Raw genomic sequence first — 22,125 nt, 5'->3', positions numbered from 1 at the left:
ATGTGTGTATATATATACATATATGTGTGTATATACATATATGTGTGTATATCTACGTATATATATGTGTGTGTATATATACGTATATGCGTGTATATATATATACAGGAACACATGCTTTTTTACAGTAACCTGAAGAAATTTTTGTTTGATTGCGCCGTTGCACTCTACCACCCAGGTGTGAGCCGCCGCGCCCAGCCCTGAAGAAGTTTTAAGGACCAGGGATGTTCAAAAGGGTTAAAGTTTGAAGGATCAGGTTTAAAATAGGTTGACTAACTGAGGGGGAGGGGAAGGAGAAAATACATAGTAACATTATTAGCAATACTTTCAGGGGTTTCCAAGGTTAGACATTTATGAAGGTTTTACAAAATAGAAAAACATCATGGAATGCTGTCTGAGCCTCAAGCAACTACAGATTGTTTTTAATACTTTGTTTTTTAGAGAAGTTTTAGGTACAAAGGAAATTTGAGCGGAAAGTACAAATTGTTCTTCAAATGAGCAATTACCTCTAAGATGAGATTAAGGTTTGTAGTGAGAGCCTGAACACGCTGAAAACCAGCAATCAGGGAAATAGGCAAGAAACCTTGTTCATCCATCTTTCCCCGAAGAAAGAAGTCTCGTTCCAAATTTTCTACACTGAAGTAGTATTCACTGAAAAGAGAAATCAGAATTTCATCCATTTATTTAGTAGGAAATAAATATTTCTACTGCTCCCACATTAACTGTGAAAACCAATCATTAACATGAAAATATTGTAATTTGGTTAACAATATGTATAGCTCTAATACAACATAGATAGGGTAAACATATAAGATAGCAAAAAACCCTACTGAATTAATAATTTCTCTTATACTTAAAATACTGATTATTTTCCAAAAAATTAATAACTTCTATTTAGATCAGCTTCACTAAATATAAAGAATTAAGCTGCTCATTTTACCTTAAAATAGTTCAATAATTGATTTTAATGAGTTAATTACATGAAAATCTTTACAAAGCCACTTCTACTTGTTTCATTTAAGCATTAGATAACAAAGCTAATCCCATGTTAGCATAACGCCTTCCACCTTTTTCCCAGTCGCTGAGAAGAGTGGTATACTGGAAGTATCCCTTGTCAAATTCGCACACAGAAAAGTAGTTCATTTTGTTTTCTAAATTGACAAAGTATTGACATGTTTAATACTTCTGAAGCCTAGTAACCAGCACAATTCTTAGTTAAAAACTCAGTGAACATGGCCAGGCGCGGTGGCTGACGCCTGTAATCCCAGCACTTGGGGAGGCTGAGACGGGTGGATCACCTGAGGTCGGCAGTTCAAGACCAGTCTGACCAACATGGAGAAAACCTGTCTCTACTAAAAACACAAAATTATCCGGGTGTGGTAGCGCATGCCTATAATCCCAGCTACTCGGGAGGCTGAGGCAGGAGAATCCCTTGAACCCGGGCAGCAAACATTGCAGTGAGCCAAGATTGCGTCATTGCACTCCAGCCTGGGCAACAAGCGCAAAACTCCATCTCAAATAAAAAAAAAAAAAACTTAGTGAACACACAGGCATATGTGCACATATATATTTTGAATGATTCAAATTCTCCATGCTTCTTTCTTTGATAGACTATAAGACGTTAAGGGTGGCCCGGTGAGGTGGCTCACGCCTGTAATCCCAGCACCTTCGGAGGCCGAGGTGGGTGGATCGCTTGAGGTCAGCAGTTTAAGACCAGCCTAACCAATATGGGGAAACCCCATCTCTACTAAAACACAAAAACTAGCTGGGCATGGTGGCGGGTGCCTGTAATCCCAGCTACTTGGGAGGCTGAGGCAGGAGAATCGATTGCACCCGGGAGGCAGAGGTTGTAGTAAACAGGGACCGTGCCACTATACTCCAGCCTGGGTGAAAGAGCAAGACTGTCTAAAAACAATAATAAGAGACATCAGCCGGGCGTGGTGGCTCACGCCTGTAATCCCAACACTTTGGGAGGCCAAGGCGGGCAGATCACGAGGTCAGGAGATCGAGACCATCCTGGCCAACATGGTGAAACTCCGTCTCTACTAAAACTACAAAAAATTAGCCGGGCGTGGTGGCGGGCGCCTGTAGTCCCAGCTACTCGGGAGGCTGAGGCAGGAGAATGGCGTGAACCTGGGAGGCGGAGCTTGCAGTGAGCCAAGATTACACCACTGCACTCCAGCCTGGGTGATGGAGCGAGACTCCATCTCAAACAGAAAAAAAAAAAAGAAAGACATTAAGGGTGAACAGAATATAGCTAAAGAAGGAATATCCTTGACACCATGAGGCACATGGAGGCAAAAATATAGAAGATGATTAAATGTTTTATCTTCTCTTGAAAAACACAAACCCACTTAACCTTTGCGAGAGAAGTGTAAATGGATGAACTGTCAGTATGATCAGTAACTACAAATCCCAAGATATAAAGATAATATTCACAATACATTTAATAATAGCCTTTGAGAAATACATGTTTATCCACACCACAGGAAAGGTTAAAGAGAGAGAGAGAAATACATGTTTAACTAATAGCCTTCATAGGCTGGGTGCGGTGGCTCACACCTGTAATCCCAGCACTTTGGGAGGCCGAGGCAGGCGGATCACGAGGTCAGAAGATCGAGACCATCCTGGCTAACACAGTGAAACCCCGTCTCTACTAAAAATACAAAAAATTAGCCGGGCGAGGTGGCGGGCGCCTGTAGTGCCAGCTAGGTGGGAGGCTGAGGCAGGAGAATGGCGTGAACCCGGGAGGCGGAGCTTGCAGTGAGCTGAGATTGCGCCACTGCACTCCAGCCTGGGCAACAGAGCGAGACTCCATCTCAAAAAAAAAATTATAGCCTCCATATATATAAATGAGAGTATGAGGATTTTAAAGACAGAGAAGAAGACAAATGGGGAAAATATAGAGAAGAATGATATAAAAGAAATACATAACATCAATGATGATGGGGCCTACAGTTTAATAATCCCACACTATTTCCAAATCACAGATAAAGTTTTCAAACATGGAATACAGGTTATGAGAAAACAAACCAGCTCACATTTTGGGGTATAAAACTCAGTGACTAAAGATGCCCTTCAAGTATATGGGCCAAATTCTATCTTTGAAAAAAAGGCACCTATAACTGGAAACTGGTTTTCAGCTACCTTTTACTGAAGGGGAAGAAAATAAATCAGCTTATTTTAAGAATGTAAATATCCTAATTTTCCTTTAATAGTTTGATATTTACCCAATTGTCAGAGTGCAAAGCTCTCTCAAAGACTACTGAAATACTACTGATATCTCAGTAACACTAGTAAATCATTTACTCTTTTTTTTTTTTTTTTTTTTTTTTTGAGATGGAGTTTCACTCTTATTGCACAGGCTGGAGTGGGATGGCATGATCTCAGCTCACTGCAACCTCCGCCTCACAGGTTCAAGCGATTCTCCTGCCTCACCCTCCTGAGTAGCTGGGACTACAGGTGTGTGCCACCATGCCCGGCTAATTTTTGTATTCTTAGTAGAGACGGGGTTTCACTATGTTGGCCAGCCTGGTCTCAAACTCCTGACCTCAGATGATCCACCGGCCTCTCAAAGTGCTGGGATTACAGGAGTGAGCCACCATGCCCTGGCCTCATTTACTCTTTTTAAACACTGAAGGAAAAAATCTAAGTCTTAAAGAAATGAAGATTCTGATGGTTGTTATACCTCAAAAGCCTTATTCATAGTGTCTGGCATGCGGTAGATACATAATACATGTGTTAAAATTCTAAAATTTCATGCAGGGCGCGGTGGCTCACGTCTGTCATTTCCACACGTTGAGAGGCCATGGCGGGCAGATCACCTGAGGTCAGGAATCCGAGACCAGCCTGACCAACATGGTGAAACCCCGACTTTACTGAAAACACAAAATTAGTCAGGCATGGTGTTGCATGCCTGTAATCCCAGCTACTGGGGAGGCTGAGGCAGGAGAATCGCTTGGACTCGGGAGGCGGAGGTTGCAGTGAGCCGAGATTGCACCACTGCACTCCAGCCTGGGTGACAACAGCAAAACTCCATCTCAAAAGAAAAAAAAAAATTCTAAAATTTCAGACATTAAGACATTTGATTTAGTCACAAGTTACAACTGTTCTTAGCTGTGAGATGTGAACTTCCCTAAATCAATAATAAACTGTCCTGGCCAGGCACTTTGAGCTCAGGCATTCGAGACCAGACGGGGCAACATGGCAAAACCCCATCTCTACTAAAAATACAAAAATTAGCTGGGCGCAGTGTCACGCACCTCTAATCCCAGCTATTCGAGAGGCTAAGGCAGGAGAATTGCTTGAACCCGAACCCGGGAGGCAGAGGTTGAGGTGAGCCGAGATTGCGCCACTGTACTCCATCCTGGGCGACAGAGTGAGACAATGTCTCAAAAAAAAAAAAAGAAAAAGAAAAAAGGAAAAAATCTCTAAAGATCTGCAAATCTGTAAGAGTGCTGTCATCTGAGTGCCAAGAGAGATTATCACAGCTAGAAATAATCAAGATCTTTACATTTTAATGCTGACATCACAAACAATTAATACAAATTTTCACTTAAAATGTTAAAAACAAGTAGGCCGGGCGTGGTGGCTCACGCCTGTAATCCCAGCACTTTGGGAGGCCGAGGAGGGCGGATCACGAGGTCAGGAGTTCGAGACCAGCCTGACCAACATGGTGAAACCTTGTCTCTAATAAAAATACAAAAATTAGCATCTCAAAAAATTTTTTTAAAAAGTTAAAAACAAGTAGAGTGCAATAAAAATTTTTTAAATGTTTTAAAAAAAAAAGGTCAGGCACGGTGGTTCACACCTGTAATCCCAGCACTCTGGGAAGCCGATGTGGGTGGATCACCTGAGGACAGGAGTTTGAGACCAGCCTGACCAACAAGATGAAACCCCGTCTCTACTAAAAATACAAAAATTAGCCAGGCATGGTGGCATATGCCTGTAATCACAGCCACTCAGGAGGCTGAGGCAGGAGAATTGCTTGAACCCGAGAGACAGACGTTGCGGTGAGCCGAGATCGTGCCATTGCACTCCAGCCTGCACAACAAGAGCGAAACTCCATCTCAAAAAAAAAAAAAAAAAAAAAGTTTAAAAAAAAAACAAAACCCTCAACCATTTTGAATACGTTTAGGCCTCATACTTTACAATACATTTTGCATCATTTTTCCACGGGTGTCAGGAAAACTTTTTTTTTTTCTTTTCTTTTCTTTTTTTTTTTTTTTTTTGAGACGGAGTCTGGCTCTTTTGCCCAGGCCGGACTGCAGTGGCACTATCTCAGCTCACTGCACGCTCTGCCTCCAGGGTTCACACCATTCTCCTGCCTCAGCCTCCAGAGTAGCTGGGACTACAGGCGCCCGCCACCACACCCGGCTAATTTTTTGTATTTTTAGTAGAGTCGGGGTTTCACTGTGTTAGCCAAGATGGTCTCGATCTCCTGACCTCGTGATCTGCCCGCCTCGGCCTCCCAAAGTGCTGGGATTACAGGCGTGAGCCACCGCACCTGACCAGGAAAACTTTCAGTGACTTCTTAAAAGGAAAATCAAAATCTCAATCAATCTGCCTATCTATATATTAGAAACCAAATAATACAAAGTAAGAAGCAGGACTCCTTAATCAAAAGCCACATCTCCACTAATCAAAGAATGGTATAAAAATAACAAGCCACACTAAAGCTAGTGCTCTACTAACATTTGCCAAAATCCCTACTGCTAGAACAACAACAAAAAAAGAGGCATGACCAATGCCATGTCTGACATTTTGCTCAGTGTCCTAGGGACATCATCAAGTCCTACCTTAGAGGCTCTGGATTCTACACTGCATGATCAGAAATTTTGTCAACACTGAAGTAGCTCTGCTCCTCCCTCACTTGTATGAGCACACTGGAGGCCGATTATCCTGACATGGAGTTGCATGTCCACTGTCAGGTCTCAGAAGGGACTTGGCAGCAAAAGTTACAAAAAAGACAGTAATAATGGTATGAAGTTGACAGCCACATGTCAAGCACTTTCTGCCCATAAAAAGGCCCTTTTCTTCAGTGTTTGCATCAACTGTAACAAAAGAAGCAAGAACAATATAAACAAGTTGCTCCACACTGTAAGCAAATTGGATCCACCATGAAGGCAACCCAGGAAGGTGCCTGACTGATGATGATAAAGAAATTTTCTAGTAACAGAGTAGAGTCTATTTTATTTTGGAAAAATAGATGATTTTAAAATGCTTATGCCCTTTCAAAAATAGCCCTTTTCCTTCACCTTGTAAGGAGAGAAAAATTTCAAGTTTTAACAAATTGGTTAAACCAACTGCTTGGCAACATTTTTCTCTTGCCTCTATAAAAACATACTATATAAATACGCAAAATATCCTATACAATACTAATATGCATAGGGTTTGTTTTTTCTTTCAGAAAATAGAACTAATATTCTCCTGACTTCACATTCAGTACCCAGAAAGCAACTACTATGAGAACTAGAGTAAGAAATCTGAACTAAAATATAAGGTAGTCCCCATTTAATTGTGTCACAAAGAAAAACTTAGAAGATAAAAAAAAAACTTAAGAATTCAGAAGTCAATTGCTAAGAGGAAATCAAAAGATACCACCATTTTTTATTTATGTTCATTTGCAAATTCTAATATAAACACCTATTGGCAAATAATAAGCCAAATTTTACTTGTTCAATTTCAAGTATATATAGAGAAGCTTTACAGTCTCATATTTATTCATATTTTGCAATAACATTTTACTTAATCTCCTTTAAGGAGAAAAATATCTAAATAATACAGAAGCCAGGAGACTTATATAAACAACATAAACCAAATATAAAATTTTTAAAATACCTATTTTAATCACATTCCCTAAAAATATGTAATCAAAATAATTTTTAACATTTTCCAACCTTTACAAATAAGTAGCTTTAAAAATGTTATAAACAGGCCAGGCACGGTGGCTCACGCCTATAATCCCAGCACTTTGAGAGGCCAAGGTGGGCAGATCAGCTGAGGCAAGGAGTTCGATACCAGCCTGTTCAACATGGCGAAACCCGTTCTCCACCAAAACTACAAAAATTAGCCAGGTGTGGTGGCATGTGCCTGTAATCCCAACTACCCAGGAGGCTGAGGCAGAACAATCACTTGAACCCAGGAGGCAGAGGTTGCAGTGAGCCAAGATCGTACCACTACACTCCAGCCTGGGCAACAGAGTGAGACTCTGTCTCAAAAAAAAAAAAAAAAATTATAACATATTCATTATCAATGACATTAAAGTTTGATATTGCAACAGATTTTGCTATCCCATCTGCTTACATCAAACATCCACTTACATTTGACGCTTAATATACTCTTTAAGCAATGCTTCTTCCACAGGATACACCTGTACACCTGTACCATCATCATAGTAATACATCATACTGGTATTAAGTTCTGTTTGAAATGGTTGATCAGTCCTTTCACCATGTTCTTGATAACCATATGAATAATCAAAGTTCACTTGATGTGAATAAAGAAAAAGAAAGGTAATCACATATTAGAAAAAAATAGTTACTACGGATAAAGTGAAGAACTTCAAAGGTTAACAAACATAAAACCATCTATTATCAGACAAAGAAAATTAGTTAAAACCTAATAGAGGATAGTTGCTCTGTTTTTTTCAAAGTTTATCTAATTTAACAAAACAAAAATTATGTCATACATCGAGGATTTCCTCTGCCTCGTCCTCTTCCCCGTCCTCGGCCTCTTCCTCGACCTCTAAAGGAACCTCGGATATTACCACCCTCACTTCTCACACTGGAAACGTCATCTTGATCGTCTCTTTTTTCTCTATCTCGCTTCCAACCTTTTAAAAATAAAAATATTTTTATATACTTCGATTTGCCAAGTAAAATAACATGATTGTCTTTATGAAAACATAGTCGCCACCTTCTTCCACTTTGTAACTAATTAACAGTAGCCAGGCATTTTTCAGATGGATACAAACTGAAGAGATCCAATAAGAATTTCTCAAAAATATCTCTAGCATAAAACAGAGCCTAAAAGGTACTGACACATGAAGAATACATTCTAACAAGTAAAATAACATACTAGAAAGGTAAAGAGATAGTTTTATTAAGATTGTGCTGTCAAAGATTCAAGAAGTTCCAAGACTACTAAGTTTGTACTACATAAAACTGCTAAAAAACATTTCTCACGAAATATTTAAGGATGGTTCTATTTAAGTAAATGACATTCCTTATAAAGTAAAAATGAAATTAAAACACAAAACAAATTGAAAAAGATATCTGAAGGGAAATATAGAAATTCTATCTAGAGTACATGTAAGAACTCATACCACTCTCTCTCATGCAACACACACAGACACAACCACTCAATGGGAAAAGTGTCTAAAATACAAGCAGGGTAAAAAAATGCAACTGGACAACAAATACAGAAAACGGTGCCTACCAATGGGTCAATAATCATACAAGGCCGGGCGTGGTGGCTCAGGCCGGTAATCCCAGCACTTTGGGAGGCCAAGGCAGGCGGATCAACTGAGGTCAGGAGCTGGAGACCAGCCTGGCTGACATACTGAAATACCGCCTCTACTAAAAATACAAAAATTATCCGGGTGCCATAGCACACACCTGTAATCCCAGCTACTCAGGAGGCTGAGGGAGGAGAATCACTTGAACCCAGGAGGCAGAGGTTGCATTGAGCCAATATTGCACACTGCACTCCAGCCTGGGCTACAGAGCGAGATTCCCTCTCAAAAAAAAAAAAAAAAAAAAGAAATCATAAAAAGAGGCGTGGTGTGGTGGCTCACACTTGTAATACCAGCACTTTGGTAGGCTGAGACAGGCAAATTGCTTGAACTCAGGAGTTCAAGACCAGCCTGGGAAACATGGCGAAACCCTGTCTCTACCAAAAATACAAAAAATTAGCCGGGCTTGGTGGTGGAGTGCCTATAATCCCAGCTACTTGGTAGGCTGAGGCAGAAAAATTGTTTGGACCTGGGAGGCGGAGGTTGCAGTGAGCCAAGACCCTGCCACTGCACTCCAGCCTGGGCAACAGAACGAGACTCTGTCTCAGCATAAAAAAAAAGAAAAACGAAAACAGTGCTCAGCCTTATTGACTGTAAGAAATGCAAATTCAGACAATGAAAGGCTCTTTACCCCAGTACAACAAATATTTTAATGTCTCTAATATGAAATGTTGACAAAGTTTAAAAAGGTAGAACATTAGCCAGGTGCGGTGGCTCACACCTGTAATCCCAGCACTTTGGGAGGCTGAGGTGGGTGGATCACTTGAGGTCAGGAGTTCGAGACCAGCCTGGCTGACATGGCAAAACCCCGTCTCTACTAAAAATACAAAAATTAGCCAGACATAGTGGTGGGCACCTGTAATCCCAGCTACTCGGGAGGCTGGGGCAGGAGAATCACCTGAACCTGGGAGGCAGAGGTTGCAGTGAGCTGAGATCTCACCACTGCACTCCAGCCTGGCTAACAGAGTGAGACTCTGTCTCAAAAAACAGAACATTCATGTATTGCTAATGAGGCTGAAAATAGGTATATCTACTTTGAAAATCAACTTGGAATAATCTAATTAATGTGAAGATATGCAAATCCTAGAGACAAGGTTTTACAACCTCAGCACTTTAGACTCTGGTGTGGTGGCCTGTTCTGTGGACTACAGGATGTTTGGCATCATCCATGACCACCACCCACTAGCTGCCAGTAGCACCCACTCAATCCCTCAGTTGTGACAACCAGTAACAAATATCTCCAGACAATGCCAAATGACTCTTTGGGGAAAAAAAAAATCACCCTCACTGAGAACATTACCCTAGATCCCATAGTTCCATCCTCAATGCTTAGACCTAAAACAGTCTTTTTCAAACATTTTCTTTTTTTTTTAATAGAGATGAGTTCTCACTATGTTGCCCAGGCTGGTCTCAAACTTCTGAGCTCAAGCGATCCAGCCACCTCCCGCTCCCAAAGTGTTGGGATTACAGGTGTGCACCACTGCACCCAGCCACTTTTTCAAACATTTCTGCCTTAATCTGTAAGTAAGCCTTATTTATTTCACACACAAGTACGCTTACAAAAAATTTTATAATTTAAACACATAACATTTAAAAATTTACTATGTGAAGCACTCTAGGTTTTTAAAAACCTGATCATGAACCAATATACTGATTTCATAACCCACTCACAGACTGTAGTCTGCAGTCTGAAAAAATTACCCTAGAGAGCCTCTTGTACTTGTGTGCTGGAAAACATGCATTAAAATGTTCGTGGTAGTACTTTAATATCAAAAAAAAAAACTGGAAACAATCCAAATACCCACCGTTAGTACAGATTTTATCAAATAGTGAAACAGCCTTTCAGCAGGAAAAGAAGACTTACAGTAATACAACCAACATGCATTAATCTAAAGAAAAGTAGGCTGAATTTAAAAAAACAAAAATTCCTGCCAAAGAATGTTGATAAAGTCACATTGCATGGCGATTTCAAAACATGCAAGAAACCAATGCACTTAAGCTCATTTTTTCCGAGACAATGGGATGAAACTGCAGAGTGCACAAAGCGAAGTTTAAAAGTAATAGTAACATACATTTCTTAAACAGGGTGAGTTTCCACTGTTCTTCATCATCATCATCATCATCATCATCATTATTGATTTTAGAGATGGGGTCTCACTCTGTCACCCAGGCTGCAGTGGCATGATCATAGCTCACTGCAGCCTCGAACTCCTGGGCTCTCAAGCAATCCTCCTTACCTCAGCCTACCAAGTAGCTAGGACTACAGGTGAGTGCCACCATACTCAGCTCATTATATTGTTGTTCGGTATAACTTTGTCTATTTTCTTATATATTCAATATTTAATAAGAAAAAAATTAATGAAATTATGAGAATCAATTACTTTTAGAATAAAAACTTAAAATGACATTTTGAAAAACAATAGGAAAAAAGGTCCATTTTTCTATAGACAAGTTTTATACATACATACATATATATCTATGCTCTCCCCCACACATGTATGATCATTGGGCACTACAGCCCCGAATTCCCAGGCTCAAGCAATCCTCCTGCCTCAGCCTCCCAAGTAGCTGGGACTACAGGCTTGCACCACTGCATTTAGCTAAAGTTTTATAATTTAAAAGTCATATTTTGTGGACAACTGAGAAAAATTAACTATTGACTAGATTTTAGATGGTACTAGGAAACTAGTGTGATTTTCTTAGATGATGCATTTTCTTAGGACATTAGTGATAAAGCGTCAACATCTCCAAGTTACTTTCAAGGGATTCAGCAGACGAATGAATTAAATACAGAGAAATTATTAATCTAGATGGTGGCTAGACAGGTATTCACTGAACAATTCTTTTAATTTTTTGTATGTTTAAAGTTTTTCATAATATATTGGAAATTTTTTTAATCAAAATATATTTACCTCTACATAGGTATATTTAAAATTTTTGAATGCTAATATTAAGTCTGTAAAATTTCCTTAGGCCTTCTTATCCATTCACAGGACATGCCTTATCAGATTTCAGCAGAAAACTATAAAAACAAATGCTCATCCTATTGTTTCCACATATCCTTTCCTCTGCTTTCTGAAAATCTGAGCAAACCCTGTGGAAAAATGTATCTGGGCCGGATGCGGTGGATCACACCTGTAATCCTAGCACTTTGGGAGGCCGAGGGAGGCAGATCACTTGAGGTCAGGAGTTCGTGACCAGCCTGGCCCAACAAGGTGAAACTCTGCCTCTACTAAAACTACAAAAATTAGCCAGACATGGTGGCCCATGCCTGTAATCCCAGCTACTTGGGAGGCTGAGGCAGGAGAATCCAGCCTGGGCAATAGTGCGAGACTCTGTCTCAAAAAAAAGTATCTGGCCAATGATTTTAATGAAAGTAAAACCATTCAGTAAAGACTAATGGGCCGGAGTGCAGTGGCTCATACCTGTAATCCCAGCACTTTGGAAGGCAGTGAGCCAAGATCGCGCCACTGCACTCCAGCCTGGGCGACAGAGTGAGGCGTCTCAAAAAAAAAAAAAAAAAAAAAAAAGACTAATGGAATACTTTATAATGGACTGATCAACCTAACACCTGGGCTAACTCAATATTAACACAACTGAAAGTGAAACACACACAGCAGTATTCCAAGCAAAAAAATAACCCTGAACCTAATCAACCTAGCTCTTTCTTATTGCCAGTTATAAAGAGAAAAGACAAAAGGAACAGGCAGGCCAGGTACAGTGGCTCTCACACCTCTAGTCCCAGCACTTTGGGAGGCTGATGCTGGAAGATCGCTTGGGCCCAAGAGTTTCAGACCAGCCTGGGCAACATGGGGAAACCCCATCTCTACAAAAAAATACAAAATTAGCCAGGTACGGTTGTGCATGCCTGTAGTCCCAGCTACTGAGGCGGCTAAGACGGGAGAATCGCTTGAGCCTAGGAAGTGAAGGTTGCAGTGAGCCGAGATCATGCCATTGCACTTAGCCTGGGAGACAGAGTGAGATCCTGTCTCAAGAAAAGGAACATGCAAATGCCAAAGAATACCATGACAAAGCGGCTGGGCGAGGTGGCTCATGCCTGTAATCCTAGCACTTTGGGAGGCCAAAGAGGGCGGATCATGAGGTCAGGAGATCAAGACCATCCTGGCTAATATGGTGAAACTCCCTCTCTACTAAAAACTACAAAAAAATTAGCCGGGCGTGCTGGCAGATGCCTGTAGTCCCAGCTACTCGGGTGGCTACGGTGGGTGAATGGCGTGAACCCGGGAGACGGAACTTGCAGTGAGCCGAGATCGCGCCACTGCACTCCAGCCTGGGTGACAGAGCGAGACTCCGTCTCAAAAAAAAAAAAAAAAAAAAAAAAGAATACCATGACAAAGCAATCAGCCAAATCCAAAATACAGGAATTTCACTAGACATGGGACTTAACACAGCAAAAAGAAAAACAGTTGCTGATGAAAATGTAAAATGCTACAAGTGGCAGTTTCTTATAATGTTAAATATACAGCTACTATATGACCAATCAATTCACTCACAGGCACTTGAGAAATACATACATTCCACACAAAGCCTTGTGAACAACTATTCATCAGCGTTATTCATGAAGACTAAAAACTATAAACGAGCCACTTATCCATCAACAGATGAAAAGACAAAGGGCTATATGCCTTCAACAGAATATTATTTGGCAATAAAGAGGGAGAAGCTAAGTGCGGTGGCTCACGCTTGTAATCCCAACACTTCGGGAGGCCGAGGCAGGAGAATCGCTTGAGGCTAGGAGTTCAAGACCAGCCCAGGCAACGTAGCAAGACTGTCTCTAAATAAAACTTTTTTTTAAATTAGCCAGGCATGGTGGCATGCACCTGTCATCATAGCTACTTGGGAAGCTGAGGTGGGAGGATTGCTTGAGCCCAAGAGTTCAAGACTGCAGTGAGCTATGACTGTCCCACTGCACTCCAGCCTGGGCAACAGAATGAGACCCCATCACTTAAATTAAAAAAAAAAAAAAGAAAGCTAAGGCTTGTTTGAAAAGTCTGAGAAAATTATTATCTCCACAGTCTCAAAGCCTCTCTCCACAAATTACACAGTAATTACAAAGGGAGAAAAGAAATTAAACAAAAAAACTGAAGAAACTTAAAAATTTTTAAAAAGTCTAGAGTACACTACCTCAACCAAGTAATCAAGGTTAATAATCATTGTGGCCAGTTGCAGTGGCTCAAGCCTATAATCCCGGCACTTTGGGACGTCGAGGTGGGTGGATCACCTGCGGTCAAGAGTTCGAGCCCAGCCTGACCAATATGGTGAAACCCCATCTCTACTAAAAATAAAAAATTAGCCAGGTGTGGTGGCATGCGCCTGTAGTCCCAGCTACTTGGGAGGCTGAAACAGAAGAATTGCTTGAACCCGGGAGGCAGAGGTGAGCCCAGATCACACACCACTGCACTCCAGCCTGGGCAACAGGATGAGACTCCATCTCAAACAAAAAACATAAATAATAATAATAATAATCAATGTTGTAATCTAATAAATAAAGTTACAGGGGTAATCAAAGTTAGTATTAATGTTGTAATCAAACTAATAATCAAAGTTACAGGGGTAATCAAAGTTAGTATCTTCAATAATGGGACAAACCAAGGTCATACTCCCATGTGATTCACTAAAAAGAAAATGATATATTTTCTTATACAGTACTCCTGACAAAAATTCACAACCCCAATCCAATCATAAGGAAACATTAGAAAACCCAAAGTAAGGGATACCTACAATACAATTATCCTACAACCTTCAAAAAGATCAACGTCATGAAAGACAAAAGCAAGAACTGTTAGACTAATGGAGCCTAAAGAGAAAAAAAAAATTAAATTAAATGGGTGATCCCAGAATGGATCCTTGGAGCAGGGGAGGGGACGACTATAAAGGACTGTATTGAGAAAAATCTGCCTGTGGACAATCACATTGTATTAATGTTAGTTTCATTGTTGTTAATTGCATTACGGTTATATTGTTCTTATGAAATATACCCTGAAGGTATTTGGGGTTAAAGGGACATGATGTCTTCAACTTATTCTCAAATGGTTTATACATGTGGTTACTAAAATAATGAGCATTAAGACTAAGTCTTTCCTTAGTCATTTTTGTCTTAGAATGGTAACTTACTTCGTGTATCATTTCTCCTATTGTTATGTGTTGGTTTATTTGCTTCAGGTTGACATCTTGAGCTGTTCCGGGATCCAGGTCTTTCTTGACTCTCTGATCTTACAACATCTAAGTGGAGTGGTATCCACTTGTGCTTATTAGCTTGAAGAAAACAAAATAAAATCATTTAAGGACAAATGTACAATTTTCACTAAACCCTTGCAATCTGAAAGCACTCTGAACTTTAATCAAATAAGTGAAACACATAATGTGTATTTTAAGATTATTTGTAAAGAGGCCAGACATGGTGGCTCATGCCTGTAATCCCAGCACTTTGAGGCCACGGTGGGCGGATGACTTCAGGCCAGGAGTTCAAGACCAGCCTGACCAACATGGAGAAACCCTGTCTCTACTAAAAAATACAAAAATTAGCCAGGTGTAGTGGCACACGCCAGTAATCCCAGCTACTCGGGAGGCTGAGGCATGAATAGCTTGAGCCTGGGAAGTGGAGCTTGCAGTGAGCCGAGATCGTGCCATTGCACTCCAGCCTGGGTGATAGCTGGTTGTCCAAGACAGAATCTTAGTTCAACTTTAAATTTGCCTACAGAACCCCCAATCCCCTTGTAAATTTAACTGTTAGTCTAAAGAGGGACAGCTCTTTAGACACTAGGAAAAAACCTTGTAAAGAGAGTAAAAAGTACAATCCCCATAGTTGGCCTAAAAGCAGCCATCAATTAAGAAAGCGTTCAAGCTCGAAGCCCAGCCGCCCAAAAATCCCAAACACACAACTGAACTCCTTACATCACATTGGACCAATCTATCATTTCATAGAAGAAACAATGTCAATATAAGTAACATGAAAACATTCTCCTCTGCATAAGCCTACATCAGACCAAAATACTTCACTGACAATTAACAGTCCAATATCTAGATCTCAAAAAAAAAAAAGGCTGGGCGCAGTGGCTCACGCCTGTAATCCTAGCACTTTGGGAGGCTGAGGTGGGCAGATAACCTAAGGTCAGGAGTTCAAAACCAGCCTGGCCAACATGGTGAAACCCCATCTCTACTAAAAATACAAAAATTAGCCGGGCATGGTGGCACACGCCTGTAGTCGCAGCTACTCGGGAAGCTGAGACAGGAGAATTCCTTGAACCTGGGAGGCAGAGGTTGCAGTGAGCCGAGATCGTGCCACTGCACTCTAGCCTGAGTGACAGAGATGAGAGTCTGTCTCAAAAAAAAAAAAAAGTACATATACATACTATTCCTGTTTAGTACTTGATTCTTAGGCTTTTTAAAAAAAAATCAGTTTAATTTAAAATTCTTAGGCTTTAGAATGGGATATATCTGATAAAACGCTATAATGTATACTTTGGAAAGTTAGGCTTCAGGTTTGCAGCACTTTTAGTTCCAGATCACTGCCTAAAATATTAATTTACCCAGGATTTTTACTAATGAATGAGGTTTCTCAAAATATAAGAGGGAAGAGGGATAAGTATAAAATTTTTTTAACCTGACAGAACTTTTTACAGCTATTACGCATCTTCCTAAGGAAAAAAAAAACACAAGCAGTTTAACTTTTCTTGATGACTAAATGACAATGTAACTAATTATTTATGGTTATTCTATAGTGAAATTCTGAAGACCATCTATTCATGAATGCCATAGCTCAGGTTTCAAAATGTTCAGTATTCTGCCCAATCTATATTTTCTACCAAAATAAAGACTCATGGCAATGAAAAAACTGCCAAGGTAATTTAAAAATAAATATTAGTGTGCAACTACAATATTGATATCCTATAAATCCTGCAAACTATGGATCAAATGAGGAAAAGTGAATATAAATGCATCTAAAAAGGCTTTTAATCTTATACTATAAATTGTCAGTGAGATTCCTTGACATAAAGAAGCCCTTCTTTTAAAGTCAAAAATCTGTACTCTAGATCAATTAATAGCTTGATTATATGAATTGTTCTAACTACAAAACACCTGGGTTTTACTGTTGACTGACCAGTTTTAATTGAAGCAATTAAAGACAAATTGCCAGGTGCGGTGGGTCACGCCTGTAATCCCAACACTTTGGGAAGCCAAGGCGGGCGGATCACCTGAGGTTGGGAGCTCGAGACCACCCTGACCAAAATGGAGAAAACCGTCTGTACTAAAAAAAAAAAAAAAAAAAAAAAAAATACAAAATTAGCTGGGTGTGGTGCCTGTAATCCCAGCTGCTCGGGAGGCTGAGGCAGGAGAATCGCTTCAACCCAGGAGGCAGAGGTTGCAGTGAGCTGGAGATCACGCCATTGCACTCCAGCCTGGGCAACAAGAGTGAAACTCCATCTCAAAAAAAAAAAAAAAAAAGACAAATTTTAGATCAGGATAACAAATCTGTCATCTGTATGGATTCTAGACAGTCAAGAACACTACTTACGTATGTAGGAAGCAGGAAAAAGTTAAGTGACGAAGTAGTTAAGAAATGAGGAGGCCAGGCATGGTGGCGCACACTTCTAATCCCAGCACTTTGGGAGGCTGAGGCAGGTGGATCACTTGAGCCCAGGAGTTCAAGACCAGCCTGGCCAACATGGCGAAACCCTGTCTCTACAAAAAAATACAAAAATTAGCCAGGCGTGGTGGCACATGCCTGTAGTCCCAGCTACTCAGGAGGCTGAGGTGGGAGAATCTCTTGACCCCAGGTCATCGAGGCTGCAGTGGGCCATGAGCATGCCACTGAACTCCAGCCTGGGTGACAGAGCAAGACCCTGTCTCAAAATTTTAAAAACATTTTTAAATTTAAAAATTAAAAAAAAGAAACAGGAAGAAATTTTTCTAACAACCACTTGTCTTGTTGTCACTGTTTTTGAGCAATTAGCCTTTATTCATTGTATCAAGTGAATATAATGCTTATCCTGCACTAAAGATTAGTTATTTATTAAAAAGACAAACTATTCGGCCAGGCCCGGTGGCTCATGCCTGTAATCCTAGCACTTTGGGAGGCCGAGGCAGGTGGATCGCCTGAGCTCAGGAGTTCAAGACCAGCCTGGGCAACACAGTGAAACCCCGTCTCTACTAAAATACAAAAAGTTAGCCAGGAATGGCAGTGTGCGCCTGTAATCCCAGGTACTCAGGAGGCTGAGGTAGAAGAATTGCTAGAACCCAGGAGACGGAGGTTGCAGTGAGTCGAGATTGGGCCACTGCACTCCAGCCTGGGTGACAGAGCAAGACTCTGTCTCTTAAAAAAAAAAAGACAAACTATTCAAGTAAGTGATCAGTCTATGGTAAAAGTTAAAGTGTTAAAGAAGTTGGCAACAACTTTACCATTAAATGTTCCCTCCCATGCCATATCACCTCCAGAGAATCTTGGTTCAATGGTTTCCCATGGCACTCAAAATAGAATTGTAACTCCAAGGCCCTGTATACCATGGACGTTGTCTATCTATGTCTCTAACCTCATCTGCTCCCAGAAAATCACCTTGCTTCAGTCACTGACAACTTAACAGTTTAAAGCCCTTTTCTGCCTAGAAGTGCCTGAAGACACTTTTACCAAGACTCCGACCACTGAATGAGTATACGCTTTTACAAAGCAGGTAAATCATAAACTGTCCCTAGACACACGAAAAGTTCAGAAAAGAAAATGGAAAAGGGTATGAAGACAATATTTTCATTCCTTCAAAGTGTAATTTTGACAGGGGAATGCTATGAGGGAAAAGGTTGACTAAAATTATTCTCACTTTTTTTTTTTTTTTTGAGACAGTCTCGCACTGTCGCCCAGGCTGGAGTGCAATGGCGCGACCTCGGCTCACTGCAACCTCCACCTCCTGGGTTCAAGCAATTCTCCTGCCTCAGCTTCCCGAGCAGCTGGGACTACAAGCGCACACCACGATGTTCGGCTAATTTTTTTTTGTATTTTTAGTGGAGACAGGGTTTCACCATTTCTCCTGACCTCGAGTGGTCCACCTGCCTCGGCCTCCCAGGGTGCTAGGATTACAGGCGTGAGCCACTGCGCCCGGCCTATTCTCACTTTTCTCTTAGGAAAAAAATGTATTTAATTTTCACAGTACTCCCTAAATATAGGGAGCAGTTCCAATGCAGATCTAAAAGAACAATAATTGTCACACAACTTTCCAAGAATGTATCTACAACTGTACCTCTAAGTGGAACTCCATTCCATTTTCTTGCATAGAATACAAGTTACATACAAAAAGGAAAGTCTAATAGTTCAGAAATGTTACAAAAGCAAATGAGTTACCACTGCAGATTGTTTGCCTGAAGAAACACAAACTATACATTTTTGACGACCAGAGATCAGTTAATGAAATACAATTCCTCATTACAACTTTCTTCAAACATTAAAATCAAAATAAAGATATGGACAAACTGACCTCTCTTTCGTTGATTACTTGACTGAGCCTCATCCTCACTGACGTTTTCACCAGGACCATTTAATTTTGTTTCCCGGTTTTCTTTGCTCTCACTGTTACTTCTCTTTTCAACCTTTTCTTCTTTTTCTTTTCTATTTTGTGGCTTTTTATTTCCTTGGCTGAGGACGCTCTGAAACTACAAAAAGGTTTTCAGAATGAAATGATTTCCATTAATATTTTCACTAACATACCCAAAAATTCGTGGCAATATACCTAACCTAAAATTGCAAAACAAATGACAAAAACTGTTATCAAAAGCAAAAAATTACTTTTCAAAAGACAGTTAAAAGTAAAGCTGCAGACTAGGAGAAAGTATTTGCTAAGTATTTGATAAAGAACTTTTACCTAAAATACATATGAACTTTCAAAACTCAGTAACAAGAAATCAATACCACTTTTTTTTTTTTTTTGCGGGGCGGGGGTGGGGGGACAGAGTCTCACTTTGTTGCCCAGGCTGGAGTGCAGTGGCACGATCTCGGCTCACTGCAGCCTCCACCTCCTGGGTTCAAGCAATTATCCTACCTCAGCCTCCCTAGTAGCTGGTATTACAGGCACATGTCACCACACCTGGCTAATTTTTTTTTTTTAGTAGAGAGGGGGTTTCGCCATGTTGGTCAGGCTGGTCTCAAACTCCTAACCCCAAATGATTCACCCTCCTCAGCCTCCCAAAGTGCTGCGATACACGCATGAGCCATTGCACCCAGCCTTCCATTTTTTTAAATGGGCAGATTGATCGGATACTTCATCAAAAAGATATACTGATGGCAAATCTATGAAAAGATTATTGCATTCATTCATCAGAAAAATGCAAATTAAAACTGCAATGGGATACCACTCCACATTTATTAGAATGGCTAAAATATTTTTTGAAACTTGACCATATTATGGGTGAGCAAAGATGGGTTCGGTGGCTCACACCTGTAATCCTAGCACTTTGGGAAGCCAAGGCAGGTAGATTACTTGAGCTCAGGAGTTTGAGACCAGCCTGGGCACATGGCAAAACCCCATCTCTACAAAAAATACAAAAAAATTAGCCAGGCATGGTGGTGCATGCCTATAGTCCCAGCTACTTGTGGGGCTGAAGTAGGGAGGGTCACTTGAGCCCAGGAGGTCAAGGCTGCAATGAGCTGAGATCATGCCACTGTACTCCAGCCTGGGTGACAAAGTGAGACCCCGTCTCAGAAAAAAAAAAAGAGAGAGTGAGTGAAGATGTGGAGTAACTGGAATTCACGTACACTGCTGATAGAAGTGCAAATTCGGCAGTTTCTTAAAAAGCTAAAACAGGTAGCTACTATATGATCCAACCTAGTTACATATCCAAGAAAAAATGAAAAATTTTCTACACAAACGTTCATATAGCAGTTTTATTTGTATCAACCAAAATGTAAAATTAATCCAAATGTCCATTAACAATAGGTGAATGGACAAACTGTGTTACATCCATACTACTCAGTAAGAAAAAGGAATGAACTGCTGACACACAAGTAAATCTCAAAATAATGCTGAGTAGAAGCCAGGAAAAAAAAGGGTACCTACTAAATGCTTCCACATATATAAAATTCTAGAAAATGCAAATCTCAAATATAAGATTACCTCTTAAGAATACAACCAGATGAGGCCGGGCGCAGTGGCTCACGCCTGTAATCCTAGCACTTTGGGAGGCCAAGGCGGGTGGATCACCTGAGGTCAGGAGTTCGAGACCAACATGGCAAAACCCTATCTCTACTAAAAATACAAAAATTAGCCAGATGTGGTGGTGCGTGCCTGTAATACCAGCTACTCAGGAGGCTGAGGCAGGAGAATCACTTAAATCCGGGAGGCGGAGGTTGCAGTGAGCTGAAATCCCACCACTGCACTCCAGCCTGGGCGACAGAGCAAGACTCCGTCTCAAAAAAATAATACAACCAGATGAGGGAAATGTGATGAATTAAATTAGGTGATCTGAAAAGCGGGTAAACTATCAAAAGGATAGCCGCCACGTTTTCAGTGCCTCTTTATCAATATATGTGATTTTATACAAATATAAAAATTTGATTACAATTTATAATATGTCTTCATTATTAAAGAAATAATAGGCGAGGTATGGTGGCTAACGCCTATAATCTCAGCACTTTGGGAGGCTGAGGCCAGCCAATTGCTTGAGCTCAGGAGTTTGATACCAGCCTGGGCAACATGACCCATCTCTATAAAAAGTTTAAAAATCTGCCAGTGTGGTGGCACACACCTGTAGTCCCAGTCACTTGGGAGGCAAAGGTGGAGGATCACCTGAGCCTGGAAGGCCAAGGCTGCAGTGAGCTGTGATCACATCACTGCACTCCAGCCTGGGTAATGGAGTGAGACCCTGTCTCAAAGAAAAAAAAAAAAAAAAAAAAAAAAAAGAAATAAATAATAGGTTAGGTTAAGCTTACCATGAGTAAAGCTTAAGACAAGTTCATTACTAATATTACTGGCAGCAAAGAATAACTGCAAATTAAACTAATAAAATGTAATCTTCTTGATGAATCAAGTTTTTAAATCTGTTCCTCAGCCAGAATGGTAGCTCATACTGTAATCTCAACATTTTGGGAGGCTGAGGCAGGAGGATCACTTGAGCTCAGGAGCTGGAGACCAGCAAAATCCTGTCTCTATGAAAAATACAAAAATTAGCTGTGCACAGTAGTGCGTGCCTATAGTCCCAGCTACTGTGGAGATCGAGGTAGGAAGATCACCTGAGCCTAGGAGTTTGGGGCTACAATGAGCTGTGATCACACCAACTGCACTCCAGCCTGGAGACAGAGCAAGACCCTTTCTCAAACAAATAAAAAAAATCTGTCCCCCAGTATGACAATTCTTTACATTTTAAGTAAAATAAAATTCTGCATGTTGAAATAAATACATTTTCCTTTCTTTAAAAAAAAAACTTTAAAATAATACTCACTCCAGTGTTCACTAATTCACTTGGTGTTGGCCAATTCTCCATATCACTGAAATCACTAGCCTAAGAAGTAACAAATAAGTGTTAGGTCTGCAAATTAGTTTTAGAAATTTTAAGCAGGAAAAAAACATTTTCTAAAAGTGAAAGGAGTTTTAATAATCATTTATAATCAG

General features: G+C 40.5%; 1 protein-coding gene across 12 annotated transcripts in view; it reads right to left on the bottom strand.

The window, feature by feature from the left end:
• The window catches only part of LARP1B (La ribonucleoprotein 1B), a 157,665-nt gene that overhangs the window by 120,636 nt on the left and 14,904 nt on the right, over positions 1 to 22,125 (bottom strand). For 10 of the 12 annotated variants that reach the window (XR_010126134.1, XM_054485092.2, XM_063664119.1 and 7 more), the window contains 6 exons: positions 21,956 to 22,015; positions 19,000 to 19,174; positions 14,651 to 14,791; positions 7,691 to 7,834; positions 7,323 to 7,488; positions 507 to 651 (listed from right to left, as the gene is read on the bottom strand). Coding sequence is in view for 11 of the 12 variants with exons in the window: in XM_054485087.2 (XP_054341062.1) it covers positions 507 to 651; positions 7,323 to 7,488; positions 7,691 to 7,834; positions 14,651 to 14,791; positions 19,000 to 19,174; positions 21,956 to 22,015 (831 nt within the window). In the remaining variant the exon portion in view is untranslated. Of the gene's footprint in view, positions 1 to 506; positions 652 to 5,798; positions 6,037 to 7,322; positions 7,489 to 7,690; positions 7,835 to 14,650; positions 14,792 to 18,999; positions 19,175 to 21,955; positions 22,016 to 22,125 lie in introns of those variants that run through there. The other 2 variants (XM_054485093.2, XM_054485094.2) reach the window with 2 other exon arrangements.

This window comes from Pongo pygmaeus, chromosome 3 (genome assembly GCF_028885625.2).
Source record: "Pongo pygmaeus isolate AG05252 chromosome 3, NHGRI_mPonPyg2-v2.0_pri, whole genome shotgun sequence".
Lineage (NCBI taxonomy): Eukaryota > Metazoa > Chordata > Mammalia > Primates > Hominidae > Pongo > Pongo pygmaeus.
The sequence above is the reverse complement of the archived record's forward strand: the minus strand, read 5'-3'. Positions and strand labels throughout refer to the sequence as shown.